A 19,884-nucleotide genomic window follows, 5' to 3' on the forward strand; every position below is an offset into this window, starting at 1 on the left:
TACAAGAAACACCAGGGGACGAATGTTGGTGTCCTGAGTGCATCTCGCTAGCAGCTCTCATGAGGTGTACTCAGGTTGCCCGCAGGCCATCCATTTGAAGTGTGTGCAGTCTGCTGGTCTCTGGTTTAGTCACTGAGAGCGGGACTTACTCTCAGTCAATCTTTGACCATTCTGATGACCATAAAGGCAAACCTTCCATCCTTCAGCGATCACCCCTCCCACCACCCCGCCCCGCCCCTTTCGACCCTCCCCAGCCTGAGCCACCTGATCTGTGTAACGTCTCTGAGCTTCCTCACTCAAGACCTGTCATAGAAAAGGAATCAAACCTTGTATTTTGTTGTTGTTTGTTCTTTGCACTTGGCTTATTTCACTTAACATGATTTTCCAAGTGCAGTTCAAACTTCGTTCTATTTTACTGCCAACTCATATCCAGCTATGGGAGTGCTCATTACATGTTGGGCTGCTAACTAGCTTCAAGGTCAGCAGTTCAAAACCACTAGCCACTCTGTGGGAGCGAACGGGGAGTTCTACCCTCTTACAGAATTAGAGTCTCACCTGTGAGGTGGGGGAGAGGCAGTTCTACCCTGTGTCACAGGGTCACTGTCAGCCAGCAGTTACTTTTGCATGCGTACCCAGTTGCATGAATGTACCATGTTTCGCTTATCCAGGCAGCAGCTGATAAATGATTGCATTGTTTCTAGAGGTGGAAATGGTGCTACTGTAAACACGTGTATGCATTTCTATGTACACCGAATACCTCGCGTGAATCCTATCGGCACATATGTGGGAGTAGAAGTACTAGTCATTTAGTTCCCCCATGGCTTAGGCTTTGAGGAGACTTGAGCTGTTTAGCACAGGGCCTGCACCACTTCATACGCATAAGCCAACCCCCTACAAAATCAAACCAAACTCCCCGCTCACAGTGACCTTATAGGACAGAGTAGACCTGCCCCTGTGGGTTTCTGAGGCTGTTCACTAAAAAGCTTCATCTTTCCCAAAGGAGTAACTTTGAATCACTAGTGATTGGCCGCCTAGGGCTGCTGTACAAAGTACCCACGAGCACCTCTGACCACGTGATGTGGCGACGCCCCTCGGAGGACTCAGTACCGGCTAAGGCCCAGGAACCGCACAAAAGCTATTTATCGAAAAGAGAACCATTACCATCGGGGGCTGGCAGGGGTTTCTCCAAAATCCATTGGGTCGGTAGCTTCTTCACAGGCTATAAACAGCATCCCGATCTGCCACCATCCACTTCACCCAAGAGTGTGCAATGCAGCAAGGTTTGGAATACATTTATGCTAAAATATTTATTTGAAAAGGAACAGGAGCCTGGACACCCTGAATGCAAATTTTACTTTAAAGTATGCAGTCTTTATTAATGCAGAGTGGTGATTATTGTATGATGCAAGATCCCCTGCTTTTTTTTAATAAGAATCAAAAGCAGTTGGATGAGTCTCCTGTATTTTCCCACTGCCAGTCCATCATCACCCTCTCCCTTACTTTCCAGTATCTGCTGGGAGAGTTTAGTAAAGAGTCATCAAGCTCTTTTGTAAAGGGTCAGATCAAGGATTCACACACACGTTTCATGGGCTGCACACTATTGTACCTACTCTGCTCTGCTGCCGTCGAGAGAAAGCAGCCATAGACGGGCTGTAAATGAATGCATATGGCCTTTGTTGCATAGCATTTAATTTACAGAAGCAAGCAGTGGGCCAGAAAGAGCCATGGGTCATCATTTATGGACCCCCTCCCACTCACCTCACTGAGGAGTCCGGCTGGTGGGAGTACGGAGACCTCAGTTAAGGAATCACTTGTGAATGAGATAGGGTGGTGATTCCAACCCACCGGCCACTTGGTGGAAGAAACGCAGGATGATGTGCACCCCAAAGGTGGACAGCCTTGGCAATGGCCTGGGACAGCTCTGCTCTGCTCCAGTGGGTCAGGGGCAGTCAGAACTGGCTGCATGGCAGGAAGCCAGGCTCGGTTTGGGGCTCGATTTAGGCCTGCGCTGGGCAGTGGGACTGTGTGGGAGGGGGAAAGCACGGCTGCAGTGGGATGACTTGCAGTGAATGGAGGAGACATGCAAATTGGAGGTCCGAGTCAGGTGGAACCCACTTTGCTCCTGGCCTGGGGTACAGTGGGCACAGGTTTGTGAGGGAGAACAGGTGCTGTCTCTTAATAGCAGGAAGCAGGAGCTTACAGTAGATCCGAAGAAGGGTGCCTAACCCGACCTGCTTTGTTTTTGATGTGTCTTTAATGGAGTATCAGGAGCCCTGGTGACGTGGTGGTTACTTGTTGGGCTGGAAGACCTGAGGTCGGCAGTTCTGATCCACCAGTGGCCCCATGGGAGACAGGGCTTTCTACTCCTGTGAAGAGTGACAGTCTTGGGAGCCCACAGGGGAAGCTCTCTGGTGTCTTAGAGGGTCATTGAGCGTTATCACTGACTCGAGGGGGTGGCAGTCAGATGGCCAAAAGACACAGGTTTTCTTCTGATACAGGGTGGCCCACCTTTCTCCTACATTATGTCCTGGGTGGAGGTCTTTCTGCTGAGAGCTTGTGTTTTTACCCTCTCAGCAATGATTTCTAGCATCTGATCTGGATGGTCCAGCTTGCCAGAATTCTCCTTCCAGTGTCAGTGAGACGTGTATGATATGACTGGAGTTGGAGACCACCAGCCGCTCTGAGGGATAAAGATGAGGCTTTCTACTCCCATAGAGAGTTATCATCTCAGGACCTCACTGGTACGGCTCTGCCCTGTCCTGTCAGGTCGCTGTGGACGGAGCCAGAATGCAGTCCATGACAGAAGGAGAGGGGGAGACCGGGGCAGACCATGACAGAAGGAGAGGGGGAGACTGGGTACCACTCCTGACAATGCTTGTAATGCATCTCCGGATGTCTGACAGGCAAGGGGATGGATGTGACTGTAATTGCTTTGGAAGGTCCTGCATTCAAATTTATTTGCATGCTTGTGGCCCGTTTCTTTTCATCACTGTAAGTCTTGGGCTGAGAGCATGTACAGTAACATGTTATTTATTCATTGTCATAGGACAATAATCCATGTCCCCAAAGCTTAGTTCTCTAATTTCTTAGATTTAACTATCACTCGTGGAGGTAGGAAGGTTCTATTTATGAACGTATTCATTTGTAGTCTGTGTTAGGCTGGGTTGTCCAGAGAATAAAACAAAAGAGAGAAAAAAAAAACCCAGTGATACTAATACATGTATCAGACCGTGATACCAAGGAGCGGTCTTTATCAAGACGGCGTCCAGCCTAGTCCAATGAAAGTCCGCGGGTCCCATGCCAGCCAGGCCCTCTGCAGACTCACGCAGTTGTAGGCCAACGACGCAGAAAGGTGAATCCGGAAGCAGGGAGATCACAGGCCGCAGGTGCGCGCGGAGTCACATGGACCCAAGGTCGGTGGGAGCCCGGCAGGGAACAGCAGCTCTGAGGGTTGGGTGGTCCACATGGAGTCATCCCGGGAGACAGATAGAGTCCCAGTGAAGCTCCAGTTAGGAGGAAGGTGAAGTGGCAGCTCCCAGTGTGGCTCCAGTCTCAAGACCACACCCCCAGGAGGCATCAGCAGGCTGGGACTTGATTGACAGGTTGGACTCCACCCCTAGGCAGAGCCCTTGTGTGCATTTACATGTACACATGTTGAGTGGCTGTGGGCCATAGACGGTAGGTTTTTGCAGGAGTACAAAGTCTCTCTCTCTCTCTGTCTCTCTCTGTCTCTCTCTTTCTGTCTCTCTCTGAGTGGCTGGTGATTTAGAAGTGCTGGCCTGTGGTTAGCAGCCAGAGCATAACCATGATGCCCCCCCCCCCCCAGATCCTTGGTTCGAAGACCAAAACCCCGAATCAAAGTCTGTGCTAGGAAGTTGTTTCTCACTCGTTCGTGGCCACCCTGTAGGGCAGACTCGACTGCCCCTGTGGGTTCCCGATGCTTTAGGGGAGTAGAAAAGCCTCCCTTTCTTCCCAAGGAGCATCTGGTGGTTTTGAACTGCTGACCTGGCGTTTGGCCGGCATCCTCGCCTCCCAGCACTCCTAGATTAGAGGATGGAGTAGCGGAAATGGGCCCTGACTCAGCATCACGTGTGCCTGTGCCCTCTGACCTCGGTTCCCCTTTGCCCCCAGATATATGCAAAAAACCTGGTAGACGCGGACCGCTGCGCCCTGTTCCAGGTCGATCACAAGAACAAGGAGCTCTATTCCGACCTGTTCGACATCGGCGAGGAGAAGGAGGGGAAGCCCGTCTTTAAGAAGACCAAGGAGATAAGGTACCGGCACAGATAGGGAGCCAGAGGAGCGCTGTGCGTGCGGACATGCAGGTGTGCCGCTGCCCACGTGTCTGTGCCTGTCCACAGGGACGCTGACCGCATTGTCACACTGTGATATCATTCCCACCAGGACCCGCCTCCTGAAGGGAGTGCTTCCGGGAATGGCCTGGCAGGTGCAGGTGAAACCACGCCCCACGGAACTTTAGCATCCCTCCTGGAAACGCCCTCTTCCGGAGGCGGTCCTTTTGGAAATCATGTTGGAAAAACTTACTAGTGCCTGCAGGTAGGTAAAGGGCGCCCTCCGCTGCAGGTGCAGGTGTGCCCAGGTCTAGGAACGTGGGAAGGCGTGCCAGGGCCAACCTGGGCTGAGAGCACCTGGGCTGGCTTCCCAGCCCTGGCCTGGTGGAAAGGGACCCGGCGTATGTCAGGAGCTGAAGACAATGCCCTGTAGCTGGCCGGTCGTATCTGGCAGGCATCCAGAAACCAAAGACCATGTTCTTCTCTGACGTGACAGCAGTTGTCACTGAAATGAGGGCATGGTGGCCCCACCATGTCATGTCCGGTCCGAACACCTGCCTGGAGCCCCGCCACAAAGCATTTAGGATTCAAGCATAACATTCAAAAGCTAAACTTAAAAAAAAAAAATTTTACCTTCTGGTGGCTTTACAGGGTAAGCTATGGGTGGCCAACCACAAGGTCCGTGGTTCAAACCCACCAGCTGCTCCTAGGTAGCAAGATGTGGCGGTCTTCCCCCTACCACCTGAAGATGTATAGTCTTGGAAACCCTAAGGAGCATGCATGCCCACTCTGTCTGCAGGGTCGCTTCTCTGGCTTCCCTCTGCCCACGAGGCAGGGGTCAGGCGTGCCTCCATCCCCACCCTTCTGTACCGACGACTATGACACCTACCGTTGCCCCACGCCACTCTTCTTCTGAAATGGGTTTGAAAAGCCGTTGCCAGGGCCACAGAGAATTCACAGATGACGTGCATGATCTTGAAGGCCCATTAAGGAAGTTCACAGGTTCCCACAAGTCAGGGTCAGCAATCAGGGTCAGCTGGCAGCCAGGACTCCCTCTCTCTCTCTCTCTCTGGTCCATGGCCCCCAGCCACTCAGTCCCTTGGCTTCAGCCTCCAGACACCAGGAAGCCAGCCTGCCTGCCTCTCCAATCCCATGGTCTTGGGCCCAGCTAAGGAGATGGTATCCCACACTCTTGGCACGGCTCCTCGGAGGCTCCGTGTCACGGTCTCTGGTTCCTGTGCTCTCAGCCTCAGGCAGAGATCAGGAACCTGTTCTGTGGCTCAGAGACAGAGGAATGGCTCCATTGGAGGTCAATGTCCCCAAGGCAACAAAGGATGTTCACGGAGGCGCACCCTGTGGTCCATGTGAAGGTGTAGCCCACCTAATCCTGCCACACAGCCCCCTTCAGAGTGGGGTGGTACCCACAAGTCCCCAGTACCAAATCATCTTCATAAGGAATGATGACTAAGGGCCGTGTGCATTCTCTACATCTCAAGTTCATCTCAAGTCCGGGTCCCAAGCTTTATCTCCTTGTGCACGGTGCTCTAAGGTGCCTTATGGATTGCAGTCTTCCAGGAAGGTGCCTCCCTGGCTCCTACAAGAGCTTCCATTTGTCGGGTCATCAGTGGCATGCAAGCCTGTGAGGCAGCAAACAGTGTGCGGTCACTGCCCCGGCCTCTCCTGCACCCCAGTCTGCTGCATGGCACTCTCCCTTCCCCAGAGAGAGGGTCTATAGCATTCACGCGCCCATCTCTGGATGGCCGCAGAGCACCACCGGGGTTACGGAGGGGGCTTCCTTTTGGAGTTAAGTCACTTGGGTAGGTTTTGGTTTTCGAGCTTGGTCAGCGGATCTGGGTATTGGTGCTTAGCCATTTCTCCTGCTGAGGGTATGCCGGGGTTCCCACGTTGAAAGATGGTCGAATCCTGTTTGCACACAGCAAGGGGAGATGAGTCAAGGCACCTGGCTTGAAGGGACCCTCCCATAGCTGGCGGGGAACCCACTGGGTCTGTAGGTAGGTGTGGCTCTCCATGAGCCCTGGCGGTATGAATCCAAGGTCCAGGCAGATGCCCGGGAAGGGGCTCTGTCCTGTCCGGGGGAAGCAGTCTGCTTGGTCCCTGGGGGTCAGAGAGGCACTAACCTTGGCTGTCAGGCTGTGTGAAGCCCATCCTGTGGTGCGTCCAGAACCGGATCACTCCCAGCTGTATCTGCCCCGCTGTGTTCTCTCACAGGAACCCCTGGTCCCAACGGTCATCATTTCCCATAATGCTAAAAAAAAAGCGATGTTATCAGAATTATCTTGGAGTGATCATCAGTGCAGGTCTGGTGACGCCATTACCCTGCATACTGACCTTCTAAGTCTGAGACTGTGTTTTGTGACGGGAAACACGAGTAGTAAGAAGCAATGCTGGCCGTCCGCTGCAGAAAGTTAATGGCTGTGTTTGTTTGCTTGTTGTTGCATTATCCATTTTATTGTGAACATTGAAATTCAATTCTTCCCCCATAAAAACATTTTATTGGGAGCTAATGCAGATATCCTATCAGTTCATAGTTTAATCACATCAACAGTATTGTACAACTGTTACCACAATTAGCTTCCAAACATTCATTTCCTTCTTGAACTCCTTGACATCAGCTCCCTGTTACCCCCTACCACCCCTGTACACCCCGGTCCCCCTCCCCAGTAACCCTTATTCTACTTGCAGTCCCTATGGGTTCCTCAATCCTGGGTGTCATATGCTGAAAAACAGAAAAATACCACAATAACAAAAACTCCCCTAATAATGACACCACACACCTGAGATCTGAGATGAACCCCAATAGAATATGAGCAAACAAAAAACAAAGACAAAATACAAAACAAATTGTAAATCAGGCCTAACGTGCATCAGACTTGGGATCAACTCACAAGGTTTTAAGCGTTCACATTAGGTTTATTCTTTGATCTGTTGTAGTCATCTCTCCACTGCACTCTGATTGGTACCTACATTTCTAATGGCTGCATTTGGGTTATGCTGAGATTTTGTGGATTTAGAAGCCCAGAATCCTGGCTGTTTCACATGGTGATGTTTTGATAGAGAACCTGTCTCAAAAACCCAAATTTTGTGTCACATCTCAAGGCTGATGGGTTGGTTCGGGTGGTGGTGGTGTGGGGGGTGGTGGACACTGATGGTTTCTGTCACACCCTGAATATGTTACCAGAGCTTTAGTAGCACTGTGTGCCAGGCATTGGCAGCTGACCTCAAGGTTGGTGGTTCAAACCCACCAGCCACCCTACCAAAGAAAGATGAGGCTGACTGCTCCCATATGGATCTACAGCTTTGGAAACCCACAGGAGGCAGTTCTACACTCTCCTGGAGGGTTGATGAGGGTCAGTGCTGGCTGGATTGCCAGTAAGCCTGTTTGATTTGTGAATGAGCTGGAATCAAATTGATGACTGTGGGTTTGGGCGAGTTACCAGAGTGCTGACATGTTCCATCTACCCTCCATGAGCTTTGAGAGTAAGCCTCTCAGATGCTGTTGGGCACCGGATGTCAGTGGGATGTCATGGGCCGAGGGGGCTGCTCAGAGCAGGAGGTGGCAAGCTCAGGCTTCCAAGTCCCCTTGTCCTCCCACCTGGGCAAGTCAGGCCTCCTGCCAGGCTCAGGCTCCGGCCCTCCACTAACGTGCCTACCTGACTCGCAAACATTGAATAGCAGCACACTGCATTAGAATTTGTGTTACAGCGAGTTCCAGGGGGCTTCAAAAAGCTGGTGGGGAAATCCCATTAGCTTCTCATTTTATTTCCCCACGTGCTTTTGGACGCCCCCTTGTAGGACCACTTAACACCAAGCAAGGCCATCGACAGAGCGAATGTGTGACAGCAATGGCGGGTTTCAGAATAACGGTCTTCCGGCACCTTCCCCTCCATAGCCACTCCTGTCCTTTGTGTGTGCACAGGTTCTCCATCGAGAAAGGGATTGCGGGCCAAGTGGCGAGAACGGGGGAAGTGCTCAACATCCCAGACGCCTACGCGGACCCGCGCTTTAACCGGTAAGAAGTGGGCACCAGCCTCTACGCCAGGGAAGAGTGACAGCCCTAGAGATCCACGGGGCCCGTTGCTCCCTGTCCTGTAGGGTCGCCATGGGGTGGAATGGGCCCGGTGGCAGTGGGTTCGGTTGGAGTAGCAGGTGTACAGGAGATTCAGCTGGGCAGTCCAAGGGACTGGCCCACAGACACCTGCGACATCAGGGAGGCTTGACAACATCATCCCCTTAGGTAAAAGAAACCACAGGTGCATCACCTCCTAGATGCAAGTCACACCATGAACACAGTTCATCCTGGCTTTCTGGGAACCCAGGCCTGCCCTCCAAAAGTGCTTCCAAGAGGAACTGGGGGCATCGTGGGTTAGGACTTGTGTTACTAACCACAAGATCAGTGGTTCAAAGCCACCAGCAGTTCCCTGGGAGAAGGACAGGGCTTTCTACTCCCTTAAAGAGTTAGCAGTCTCAGAACCTCACACCCTGCCCCGTGGGGTTGTTATGAGTTGGCATTGGCTCGATGGCAGTGAGTTTTTGCTTTGTTTTCTGCAGGGGCCAGGTGGGGGCAGTTTAGAGGAACTAAGTCAGAGCTCTCCTCTCTGGGAGAGACCGGATCTTGTTCAATCTAGTCACACCATCCTGGTCATGGGCGCTCCTGTCTGCTCCCTCCAATGGACATAGACCAGTCCAGCACAGGAGGGAATGAGTGTGGTGGGGTATCACATGCTCCCACATGCCATCAGGAGACAGCTGGCTTACTGCGTGGCGGGCCGGTGGAGAGAGTAAAGCAGGGGCTGGGGGTGGGGTGGGTTGGTGGAGGAAGGGGCGTAATTTGCCAGGCCCTGCTGTAAATCATGTAGGTAGTAACGCCCATCGTCTTTGGTAAATCATGACCAGATTCAAGGAAACATGCTGTTTGAACCAATGTATTACATTTCCGTCCCTTGTCTGTCTGTCTGCCTGTGCTTTGTGGCTCTGATCCTTGAAGCCCCTTGATGAGCAGACAACCTCCACTGGGGGAGGGAGCTGGGGAAGCTCCTGAGAGTAGGGGGACCTAAGGGACATCACCTTAAGAAAGGTTTCTGTCAAACACTCAGATGTCACACGGTCCCTGTATATAGAAGCCCACCATTAGCTGGAAGTTGTCTGTAGCAGACACCCGTCTCGTAGGCCCCCTCGTGCGTGGTGCAGTGGTGAAGTGGTCAGGTGGAAAAGGATTGGCTCCTGGCAGGAATACGCTAGCCATGCTGCTGGAGAGAGACCTGGTGGACTGCGGCCGTGAAGACGGTGGGGATAGATCTTCTCTGTCCCGCAGGCCATCTGGTGACCTGGGATCTACCCGATGGCCCCCAATGGCAAGGAGTCAATTCTTCAAGTCCCTTCTTACGCACAGGGACCGTGTGTTCACGGGAAGGAAACTTTGCCCGGTCATGGTCCTGCACTGTCCTCCCAATGGATGCGTTTGTGTTCGTGGTTGCAGCCATTGTGTCAGTCCATCCCGTTGAAGGTCTTTGCCCCTTTGTTTGGCTGACTTTCCAGTTTACCAAGTGCCACATCCTTCTCCAGAGGCCGGCCCCTCTGGATAACATATCGGGGTCTGTGAGACGATGTCTTGGCCACCTCACCTTTGAGGGCCATGTTGGTTACTCTTCTTCACAGACAGATTCATTCTTCTGTTCACAGTCTAGTTAGTATGGTTGCCCAGCACCACAATGTGAATACATCGATCCTCCCCCGTCTTCCTGGCTCACTGTCCAGCTTTCCTGCTTACAGGAGCCGATGGGAAGGACTGACGGACTTTTAACCAGCACTCTAAAGAGGGCTGGGGCAGACACAATCCACATATACATCAGTGGTGTCATGCACATCCGTAGTTCGTTGCCCTCATCATTGTCAAAACATTTTCTCTCCACCCAAGCCCCTGGCATCAGGTTCTCATGTTCCCCCCACCCTCCCCACTCCCTCATGGGCTCTTAATAATTTATAAATTATTATGTTGTCATATCTTACACTGTCTGATCTCTCCCTTCACCCATTTTCTGTTGCCCATCTCCCCAGGGAGTAGGTATATGTAGATCCCTGTAATTGGTTCCCCTTTTCTACCCCACCCTCCTGGTATTGCCACTCTCAAGGGATCATCTGTCCTGGATTCCCTGTGTTTCTGCTTCCTATCTGTCCCAGTGCACATCCTCTGGTCTAGCCAGATTTGTAAGGTCGAATTGGGATCATGATAGTGGGGTGGGGGGAGCATTTAGGAACTAGAGGAAAGTTGAATGTTTCACCCTTGCTACACTGGACTCCTTTGATTTCTGCACTGCTGAGTCTATGGGCGAGGATAATAGATCCCAGTAAGGAAACGAACTCCCTGACCATGTCAGTGTTTCCGGGATGTTCGGAAAGAAGCAGGTCGGTTACAGGACCGTGTCCTGGTGTCCGGCAGCCTGCCTAACGGACTTTCCTCTGCCTGTCTGCTTCTGTTTTGGTGTCGTCTGTCGGCGCGCAGGGAAGTGGACTTGTACACAGGCTACACCACCCGGAATATCCTGTGTATGCCCATCGTGAGCCGAGGGAGCGTCATCGGCGTGGTCCAGATGGTGAACAAAATCAGCGGAAGTGCCTTTTCCAAAACGGATGAGAACAACTTCAAGATGTTTGCGGTCTTCTGCGCGTTAGCCTTACACTGTGCTAATGTAAGTCCCACGTGTCCTCCAGTTCTGCTCGCTCAGGGCGCCTTCGCGAGTCACGTAAGGAAGGTTTCCTTGTCCTCGTGACGTTTTCTTTATTGTACGTTGTCTCTGTGGACGAGAGCAGTGACTCCTGGTAGTGCATGCTTTTAAGAAACGAAGTGGGGAAGAAAAAGGAAATCAACCAACATTTGCCTTTCATGTCGAGATGTGAAGATGTTGAAAAGCAAAGTGAATTGATGCAAAGGCACCGAGTTCAGGCATCAGCCTTCTTTCTCTTTCAGGAGGCCTCTGCATCCCTGTGTAAGGAAGGTGCCATCCCAAACCCTGACCTTTGCCAGACGTATGGCACCAGGGCTTTGGCACGGAAGCATGGTGATGACCATGCCTTACCACCAACCAGCACGTCTGTCACCGACGCTGGTTCATTTCCTGCCCCCAATGGGTCTTGCCTTCTTTACAGTTTGTTTTCCAAAGTCTCACTTTAAAAGAGCTGAGTCTGTCCTCTACTATCCAGAACGAATTGACCATTTAGTATTCCAGACACTCTAGTGGAGTCCCCCACCACCTCCCCTGAGGTGCTATGTAGCAAACATTGGACTGCTAGCTGCAAGATCCGTGGTTCAAACCCAGCAGCTGCGTCACATGAGTCAAATGAGGCCGTCTGCTCCTGTAAAGCCTTGCAGCCCGGGACACCCTGCAGAGGGTCGCGATGAGTGGAACCTACGACGGCAGTGAGTTTGGGGATCTTCTCTTGTACAGGCACTGTACGAGTTCTGAAATTGAAACGGAAACTAAAGAACAAACAAGCGAAAACCTTGCTTCCATGAAGTCAGTTCTGACTCAGAGCACAACCCTTTGGACCGGGTAGAACCGCCCTGTGTGCTTCTGAGGCTGTGACTCTTTACAGGAGCAGACAGCCCCCTCTTTCCCCTGCGATGTGGCTGGTGCTTTCAAGCTTCTGAGCTTGTGAGTAGCAGCCCAACATGGGAGGGCACCTTTACTTCCTTTGCACCAGGAGAAACAGACATAAAAAAAAAAAAATAGAAGGTTCCACTTTGGTAAGTCTGTGAAATCGCTTTTGGGACACGGGGCCAAATTCTGGGGCAGCAACCTGTTAGCTCAGGGAAATGATTGGAAAGAGCAAAGAGGACAAATGATTAGGAAGAATGGCTAGGGCAAAGATGGAGACAGGGGTCTTGTCCCCTGCATGCTGGGGACAAGAAGCCCATCCTGGCTGCTTGCCTGGTCATGCTGCCCTCTGGTGGGCACTCAGCTCTACTAGCCCATGCCTTGTTTGCCTTCAACTATCTCTCATATCCACACAACTCTCATAAATACACATTTTGGCAGCTTGGATGTTTTTTTCAGTCAATTAAAAAGTGACATCAAATTGAATCTCTACTAACGAACAATGTGAACACACTTCTGGTTTCATCATATTTTGAGTGACTTCGTTCCAGTCCTAGGTGGGAGTCCTGCTACAGTTTGGCACCCATTCTAAGGGCGCTGTGAGGTATCTCCACTCGACAGCAGTGGGTTTGGGAGTGTATAGTCCATGTAAAGCGCCCAGGTGGCTCAAGAGCTAAGTGTTTGGCTGCTAACCACAAGGTCAGCTGTTCGAGCCACTCCTTGGGAGAAATATCTGGCTGGCTGTTTCCATAGAGATGCCAGCCTAGGAAACCCCATGGCACAATTCTAGTCTGTAACGTGGAGTCACTCTGAGTGGGAATGTACTCATTAGTACAATACAGCACAGTCCATTTTAAAATCCAGGGGGAAATTCTAATGATCAAAATTTTAATATCATCCCTTCCCCACCCTCTGAGCACACATTTCTATTAACCTACTAGAGTTTCTTCTACAGTAACATATTTTACATTCAAACTAGATTATTAATTACTCCAATATCATATGTTAAAGTAAGCATTTAGCAAAAAATGGAAAGTTTTAACTCCCTTACAGCCTATTATTCGGTGTTCAAAATTGTTTTTCGATTGTGGTACTAATAGATAAAATTATTAGTACATAAGATAATAGGAGACTGACGAAGTTTCTAAGGAAATGGCATTAAAAGATAAACAGATGAGCTTCTCCACATAAGCTCCATCGGGGTTAAGAAAGCTTTATAAGGGGTGGCAGTAGCTATTTAGTCCCCCCTATAGAACTGAGGGTCCTGGCAATTAACCATGTCCATGCAGTCTGTGTTGCATCGTGATTCCAAGGGAAATGGGTGCCCTTAAATTTCTCTTTTAAAGATTGTTGTTGTTGTTATTGTTGGGTGCCATCTAGTTGGTTCTGACCCATAGCGACCCCTTGTACACAAAACAAACTAAACACTGCCCGGCTCTGCACCATCCTCACAATTGTTCCAGTGTTCCACCCATTGTGTCAATCCATCTTGTTGAGGGCCTTCCTGCCCCTCTATTTACCAAACAATAGGTCCTTCCCCAGGGTCTGGTCTCTCCTGGCCTTCCTTGCATCTGCGGATCACTCTTCCAAGACAGATCGGTTTGTCCTTTTAGCAGTCCATGGTGATTTCAGTCTTCCTCGCCCGTACCAGAATTCAAATGTGTTGATTCTTCCTCAGTCTTCCTTATTCACTGTCCAGTTTTCACGTGCATATGATGCAATGGAGAATACCATGGCTGTGTCAGGTGCACCTTAGTCCCCAAAGTAACATCCTTGCTCTTCATTACTCTAAAGAGGTCTTGTCCAGCAGATTTACTTGATGCAAAGTGTCCTTAGATGTCTTGATGGAAGCTTCCGTGAGCATTGATTATGGATCCAAGCAAGACGAAAGCCTGGACAACTTCAACCTTTTCTCCACTTGTCCAGATGCTGCCTGTTGGTCCAGTTGTGAGGATGTTGGTCTTGTTTACATTGAGTTGAAATACATACTGAAGGCTGCGATCCTTCATCTTCATCAGCAAGTCCATCATGCCCTCCTCACTTTCAATAAATGAGATTGCGTTATCTGCTTATCACGCGGGTGGTTAAAAATCCTTCCTCCATTCCTGATGCCACATTCTTCTTCATATAATCCAGTATCTCTGATGATCTGCTCAGCATACAGATTGAGTAAGTATGGTGAGAGGATACAACCGTGACCCACGTCTTGCCTGACTTTCAACCAGGCAGTAGTTCCTTGTTCTGCTCCAATAAACTAAAAGCCGGAGGAGCCGAGTCAGGTCAATGCCTAATGATCCCCCATGGAAACTCTCACAACATTGCCCTTGTTGGATGAAAGGAGGGGGCTTGAGATCACCGTGGAGAAGAAGGGCCCTCTGGTGAAGATTTTACTGGTGTTTTCTCTTTCTGAAGCTCAGTTCACATTCTTATTGTCTCTGACCCACCAGGAAGTCAATGAGACAGAGGCCTTGAGTGTCCTATGTAATTGTTACCATGACCTTTGGTCTTGACTGCTCCACTAGACCACATCCACTTGTTGGTACCTGCGTCTCTGATTGGGCTTGGTCTTCAGGAGCATACTGGTGAAGCTATGTTCGTCTCCTCTTAAATTCTCCCAAGAAATGTGTCTGTTGGGATCTTGACCGTACTTTTAGAAAATTCCGCTGTAAGCTCTGTTCTTGTCTGTTCTGAGAAGAAATTACTGAATGTTGATTCCTGTTCTGCTGCTTCTTGTGAACAGATTAAACTAAGAAGCTCCATGTCACACACAGCTCAGCACACAAGGAACGCGGTGAACATGTGAGCATTTGCTTGGGTCCGTCTTGTGAAGCAGCATTTGTAAGACTTCTCCTTAGGGATAAATCAGATATTTTGAGTCTACTGAGAGAAGAGGAGCAGAGTTTCTTCATTTTTCCTTTCTCACGTTGGTCCTGTGGTCCACACAAACACGATCCACTGCTTGGGGACATGAAGAGCCATGCAATACGTTATATTTCCCAACAGTACATCTCAAACGTCACAAGTCAAATCTTGAAGGACAAAGTTGTCAGCGATACAGTAACAACTACCCCCCAACAAGTAGGGCAGGACTATTCTTCAGATTTAGAAACCAACCACTAAGGACAAAGATGAAGACCTTGAAGATGTGTCTCACCTTCTGTTGTAGGTAGGGTCACGACCAGTCAGAATCTACTCAGGGCCCCCAACACCATCAATAACAGCAGCAACTTCCGGCCATCTACATCTGGTCAAACATGCACTCCAGGTGCATCGATACCTGCTGGTGATCGGAATGTGAAAGCTGGAGAAGAGAATGAGGGTCTGTAAGATGAGCAGAATGACATGGTGACGGAAATGATGCTGGAGAATCCATGCTAGACATTTGCAATTGAGGACTGAATCACTTCCAGGACTGACTCATTGCAAATACCCTTTTCCAACAATTTAGACAATGGCTGTGCATATAGACCTCCCAGCTGGAATGCCCAAGGATCAGCTCGACTACCTCCGTGGAAAGAAGCAACGGGGCTGCTCAATATCACCTTCAGAACAAGGCCAGGGCTGACTGCAGGGACTCACTTAACATGGATCTTCTCGCCAAAGTCTCTAACCCACCAAATCACCTTTCCCTGCATGGGTCTGATAAGAAGGTGGGGTAATACACTCTTGTTTTTAGTGTCCCACCTGGATGCTGTCACGTAGAGACCATCTGAGGAGTATGTTTGTCGCATGGACACTAATGACTGAAGACCAGTGAGCTGCGGGATAGCACCAAGGCCATCACCCACGAGGAAAGCAAAAGGTCATTAAAAAACATAAAGACAAGACCCCAGTGGATATTGCGGGAGATTGACACAGGCTCTTGGAAGTAAGAAGTGGGAGTGGCTGGAGAAATCATGAAGGTACAAGAGCTGAACAGACAACCCCGGAGGATGGCTTCAGGGCCTGAGTACCGCGGCCTGATGACGTGCGCTCAGACCTGGACTGGGAACCAGAGGGGGGAACTGCATGGCCTTTCTCCAGCTGAAGGGACTGAAGGAAACAAAGCCTCAGGTGCCGAGTTAGCGTTTCAATATTGAAGGATTCCCGTGGGCAAAATGTTGTACAATGCAGAAAACATCGAAAGAAGACAGAAGCAATACAGAATCGGTGCCCATAAAACAACTGAGTGGCGCCTAACCATTTCAACAGGTAGCATCTGAGTAAGGCCTGGTGGTCTTGAAACAAGAAGTCCGAGCTGTACTGGAGGCACTGGCAAAAATACAACTCTAGGAATTGATAATACTACCAATTGAAATGTTTTGACTGACTGAAGCCATGCTAGAAGTACCCACTCATCTCTTCCAAGAAATTTTAACTAGAAGAGATCTATAATTACACCTATTCCAAAGAAAGGTGATCCAACAGTACTATTAAAGTTACACACATACAACGTTTTGCTTACGGTACTTCAGAAACAGTCGCAGCCTTGCCTGCAGGAGGAACTTGCCAGAAACTCCAGCTGGATCCAGAAGAGGGCGTGGAGAAAAGGGTACCATTGCTGGTGTTGTATGGACCTGGGCTGGAAGGAGAGAATATTGCCGAGACTGTGCCAAGGCATCTGACTGTGGGGGCCATAACAAAGTATAGCTACCTTTGAGAAGAATGAGGGTACAGAAGACTAACTCGTGCTCCTGCCGAACCTGGACATGGACCAAGAGGACCTTGTTAGAACACAACAAGGGGATTGTGCATGGTTTCAACTCAGAGGACTGTGTGTCAGAATCGTGTCCTTTCGCCACCCTTATTGAATACGGATGCTGAGCCTGAGAAACTGGACTATGTGAAGAAACGTGTTGCATCAGAATTGACGTAAAACTCACGGACAGCCTACAAGATTCAGGTGGCGGAACTCCACTTGTGGAAAGTGAAGGAGACTTGAACCACTTCTGGAAATTCAGCCTTCAGTGTAGATTATACCTGAGCATGCACACTCACACACACACACACACACACACACTGTCCTCACTACTGGACAATGAGGCAACATGATGATAAATTGAGAAAAAAGACATATCAAAGGTTTCATTTTACATGGATCTACAATCAACACACATGGTCACAGCAGTTAAAAAAGATCAACATTTACACAGGGCAGATCTGCAGGAAAAGGTTGCTGTGAAGTGTTCAAAAGCGAAGATGCTCCTTGGAAGACGAAGGCTCACTTGAGCCAAGCCGTGGTGTTCTCATCACCTCTTATTATGTGGAAGCTGGGCATCAAACACAGGGTGGCTGAAGAACATAGGAGGCCTTTGAATGAATGGCAGTGGATCTGGACTGCCAGCACGGGGAACCAATCTGCCATTGAGAAGTACACCCAGAACGTTCCTGAGACTCGTGGACAGCAAGGCATCGGCTCACAACCTTTGGGCGTGTGACCATCAGAAAAGACCAGATCCTGGAGGAGGACGTCATGCCTGCAGAGTCAGTAAAAACTAGGATGTCCCTTAAGGAGATGGAGTGACAGTGGCTGCTACTTTGGGCTGACATCTAGGATGGTGAGGACGGCTTGGCAACTGGACAGTGTTTTGTCTGTTGGATGTAGAATGTCTAGGAGCCCAAACAGATTCCGGAGCACCTAACTTCAACATTTACTTTATTCAGGTGATGAAGAAAGCAATACCCACTCCTCGAACAAACAAACAAACAAACAAACAACCCAAACGCAGCCATTGAGTTGATCCTGGCTGTGTGACTGTACTTACAGGAACTGCCCGACTAGTGAAGGGCAGAGGCCGCAGTTCATTCGTGGTGGCCAGGACAGGCATGGGAGGGGAGGTAGGGGGTGGGGCCTTTCTCAAGATGCAGACTTTTTGTTAAGAGCATTGGAAGAACCCGGAAGTGGATTCCGGCGATTCCTGCACAGCATAGCGAATCCGGCGCGGTATTATACTGTATGGCCTTGTGGACACACTTTGTTGTAGGAAAATTAATATGAGACTAGTCCCAAGAAAGTGGAGGTTAAATATGTCCCGGAAGTCCCACTTTTCAAAGAATGGCATGCTGTTCCATCGTCCCTGAGGGCAAGCACCGCTCCTCCCCTTAGTAGCTGCTTCTTTGACCACGGGTGCTACGATTGGCCGCCCGTGGTTACCCAGAGCTCTCAACGTGAAGGAAAACGGCTCACGTAGTCGAGGGTGCTGGTAAGTCCCATGCCCAAAATTCAGATGTCCATCTGGCAGGTCCTCTTCATTCGCAAGCTGCAGAAGCAGATGAGCTCACATCAGGTGGTAGATCGCCACTAATTTCCCAAGGACATGAGGTGTCCGGCAGAGAGTGGCAAGCCAGACGCAGGGTCAGAAGGACACTCTCCACTACTTTACTAAGCATGATGTCCTTTTGAGGGGAGTGGTCTCTCCTGAACATGCCCCAAAGACGTGAAATGTAGTCTCACCGTCCTTGCCTCTAAGGAGCACTCTGGTCGGACTTCTTCCAAGACCAATTGGTTTGTTCTTCCACAAAAGGACATCATGCTTAGTAAAGTAGCAGAGCAGTGAAAAAGTGAAGACCTTCTACAAGATGAATTGACACCGTGGCTGCACCGCCAGGCTCAAACATAAGAACAATGGGAGGCTGGCCCAGGGCTGGCCAGTATTCTCTCTGTGGTACCCGGGGTTGCTAGGCCTTGGAACTGACTCATCAGCCCCAACAACAACAACAACAACAGTCTTTATGGGAGAAGATTGGCAAGTCTTTCCACTGAGTAGTGGATGGTTGGATTGGAACTGCCAACCTTGTGTTATTAGCCAGCACCTAGCTGTCAGAGCTCCTTTGACTCAAGTGGTGCTACTCATTCATGCATATAAACATGACTGAACCGTTTAGTTCATAGCCCATGGCCATGGGGTTGATTGTGACCCTGTAGGGCAGTGTAGAATGTCCCCTGTGAGTTTCTGAGACATAATTCTTTATAGAAGTAGAAAATCTATCCTCTCTGCTGCAGAGCGGTTGGTGGTTTTGAACTGCTGACCTTGCTTGTAGCTAGCAGCCCAAGGTGCAGCTACTATGCCACCAGGGCTCCTTTGTAACAGATATGTCACCAAAATGATGAAAATAATCATTAGGAAGATGAGGTGGCCCAAGCCCACTGCCCTTAAGTGTACTGCAACTCAGCAGCCCTGTAGTAGAATGGTCTGGAAGTGTTTCCAAGGCTGTGACGTCCTCCAGGAAGCCAAGTGCCACATGCTTCTCTGAAGGAGCCCCTATCTGACTGGAATCACCAACCTGTTTCTGCCAATATCTGTTCGTGTACAGTCACAGTGGGCAATATTTCAGGCTGCCCAGGTGGCACTACTGAATGTGGTATGAATGTCTCCTCCAAGAGAACAGAGCTCCCTGTTGTGCCCACAGCACAAGGGATGTCCTTTTGGACTATCTCTAATACCGATGTGAGGGAGGTTGAAGGATGGTAGGATAAGAGGGCTGGTGGGGACCAAGGATGAGTGAGGAGTGTTGGTGGGAGGACTAAGGATGAGTGAGTGTTGGTGGGGACTAAGGATGAGTGAGTGCTGGTGGGAGGACTAAGGATGAGTGAGTGCTGGTGGGAGGACTAAGGATGAGTGAGTGTTGGTGGGAGGACTAAGGATGAGTGAGTCTTGGTGGGGACTAAGGATGAGCGAGTGCTGGTGGGAGGACTAAGGATGAGTGAGTGCTGGTGGGAGGACTAAGGATGAGTGAGTGCTGGTGGGAGGACTAAGGATGAATGAGTGTTGGTGGGAGGACTAAGGATGAGTGAGTCTTGGTGGGGACTAAGGATGAGCGAGTGCTGGTGGGAGGACTAAGGATGAGTGAGTGCTGGTGGAGACCAAGGATGAGTGAGTGTTGGTCTTGACCAAGGATAACTGAATGGTAACAGCCGGCAACATTGAGAGCTGAATGGACACTTGCCAGTGTTTATCGTGATTGTTTCGTGCGTGTGAACCCTGCATTAGGTACTCTTT

At 50.1% G+C, this 19,884-nt stretch overlaps 1 protein-coding gene across 1 annotated transcript in view; it reads left to right on the forward strand.

The window, feature by feature from the left end:
- PDE10A (phosphodiesterase 10A) overlaps positions 1-19,884 on the forward strand; it is a 203,292-nt gene that overhangs the window by 156,741 nt on the left and 26,667 nt on the right. The window contains exons 11-13 of the mRNA XM_075554279.1: positions 4,132-4,274; positions 8,230-8,322; positions 10,813-10,999. Coding sequence (XP_075410394.1) covers positions 4,132-4,274; positions 8,230-8,322; positions 10,813-10,999 — 423 coding nt within the window. The remainder of the gene's footprint in view (positions 1-4,131; positions 4,275-8,229; positions 8,323-10,812; positions 11,000-19,884) is intronic.

The sequence above is a fragment of the Tenrec ecaudatus genome, chromosome 7 (genome assembly GCF_050624435.1).
Source record: "Tenrec ecaudatus isolate mTenEca1 chromosome 7, mTenEca1.hap1, whole genome shotgun sequence".
NCBI lineage: Eukaryota > Metazoa > Chordata > Mammalia > Afrosoricida > Tenrecidae > Tenrec > Tenrec ecaudatus.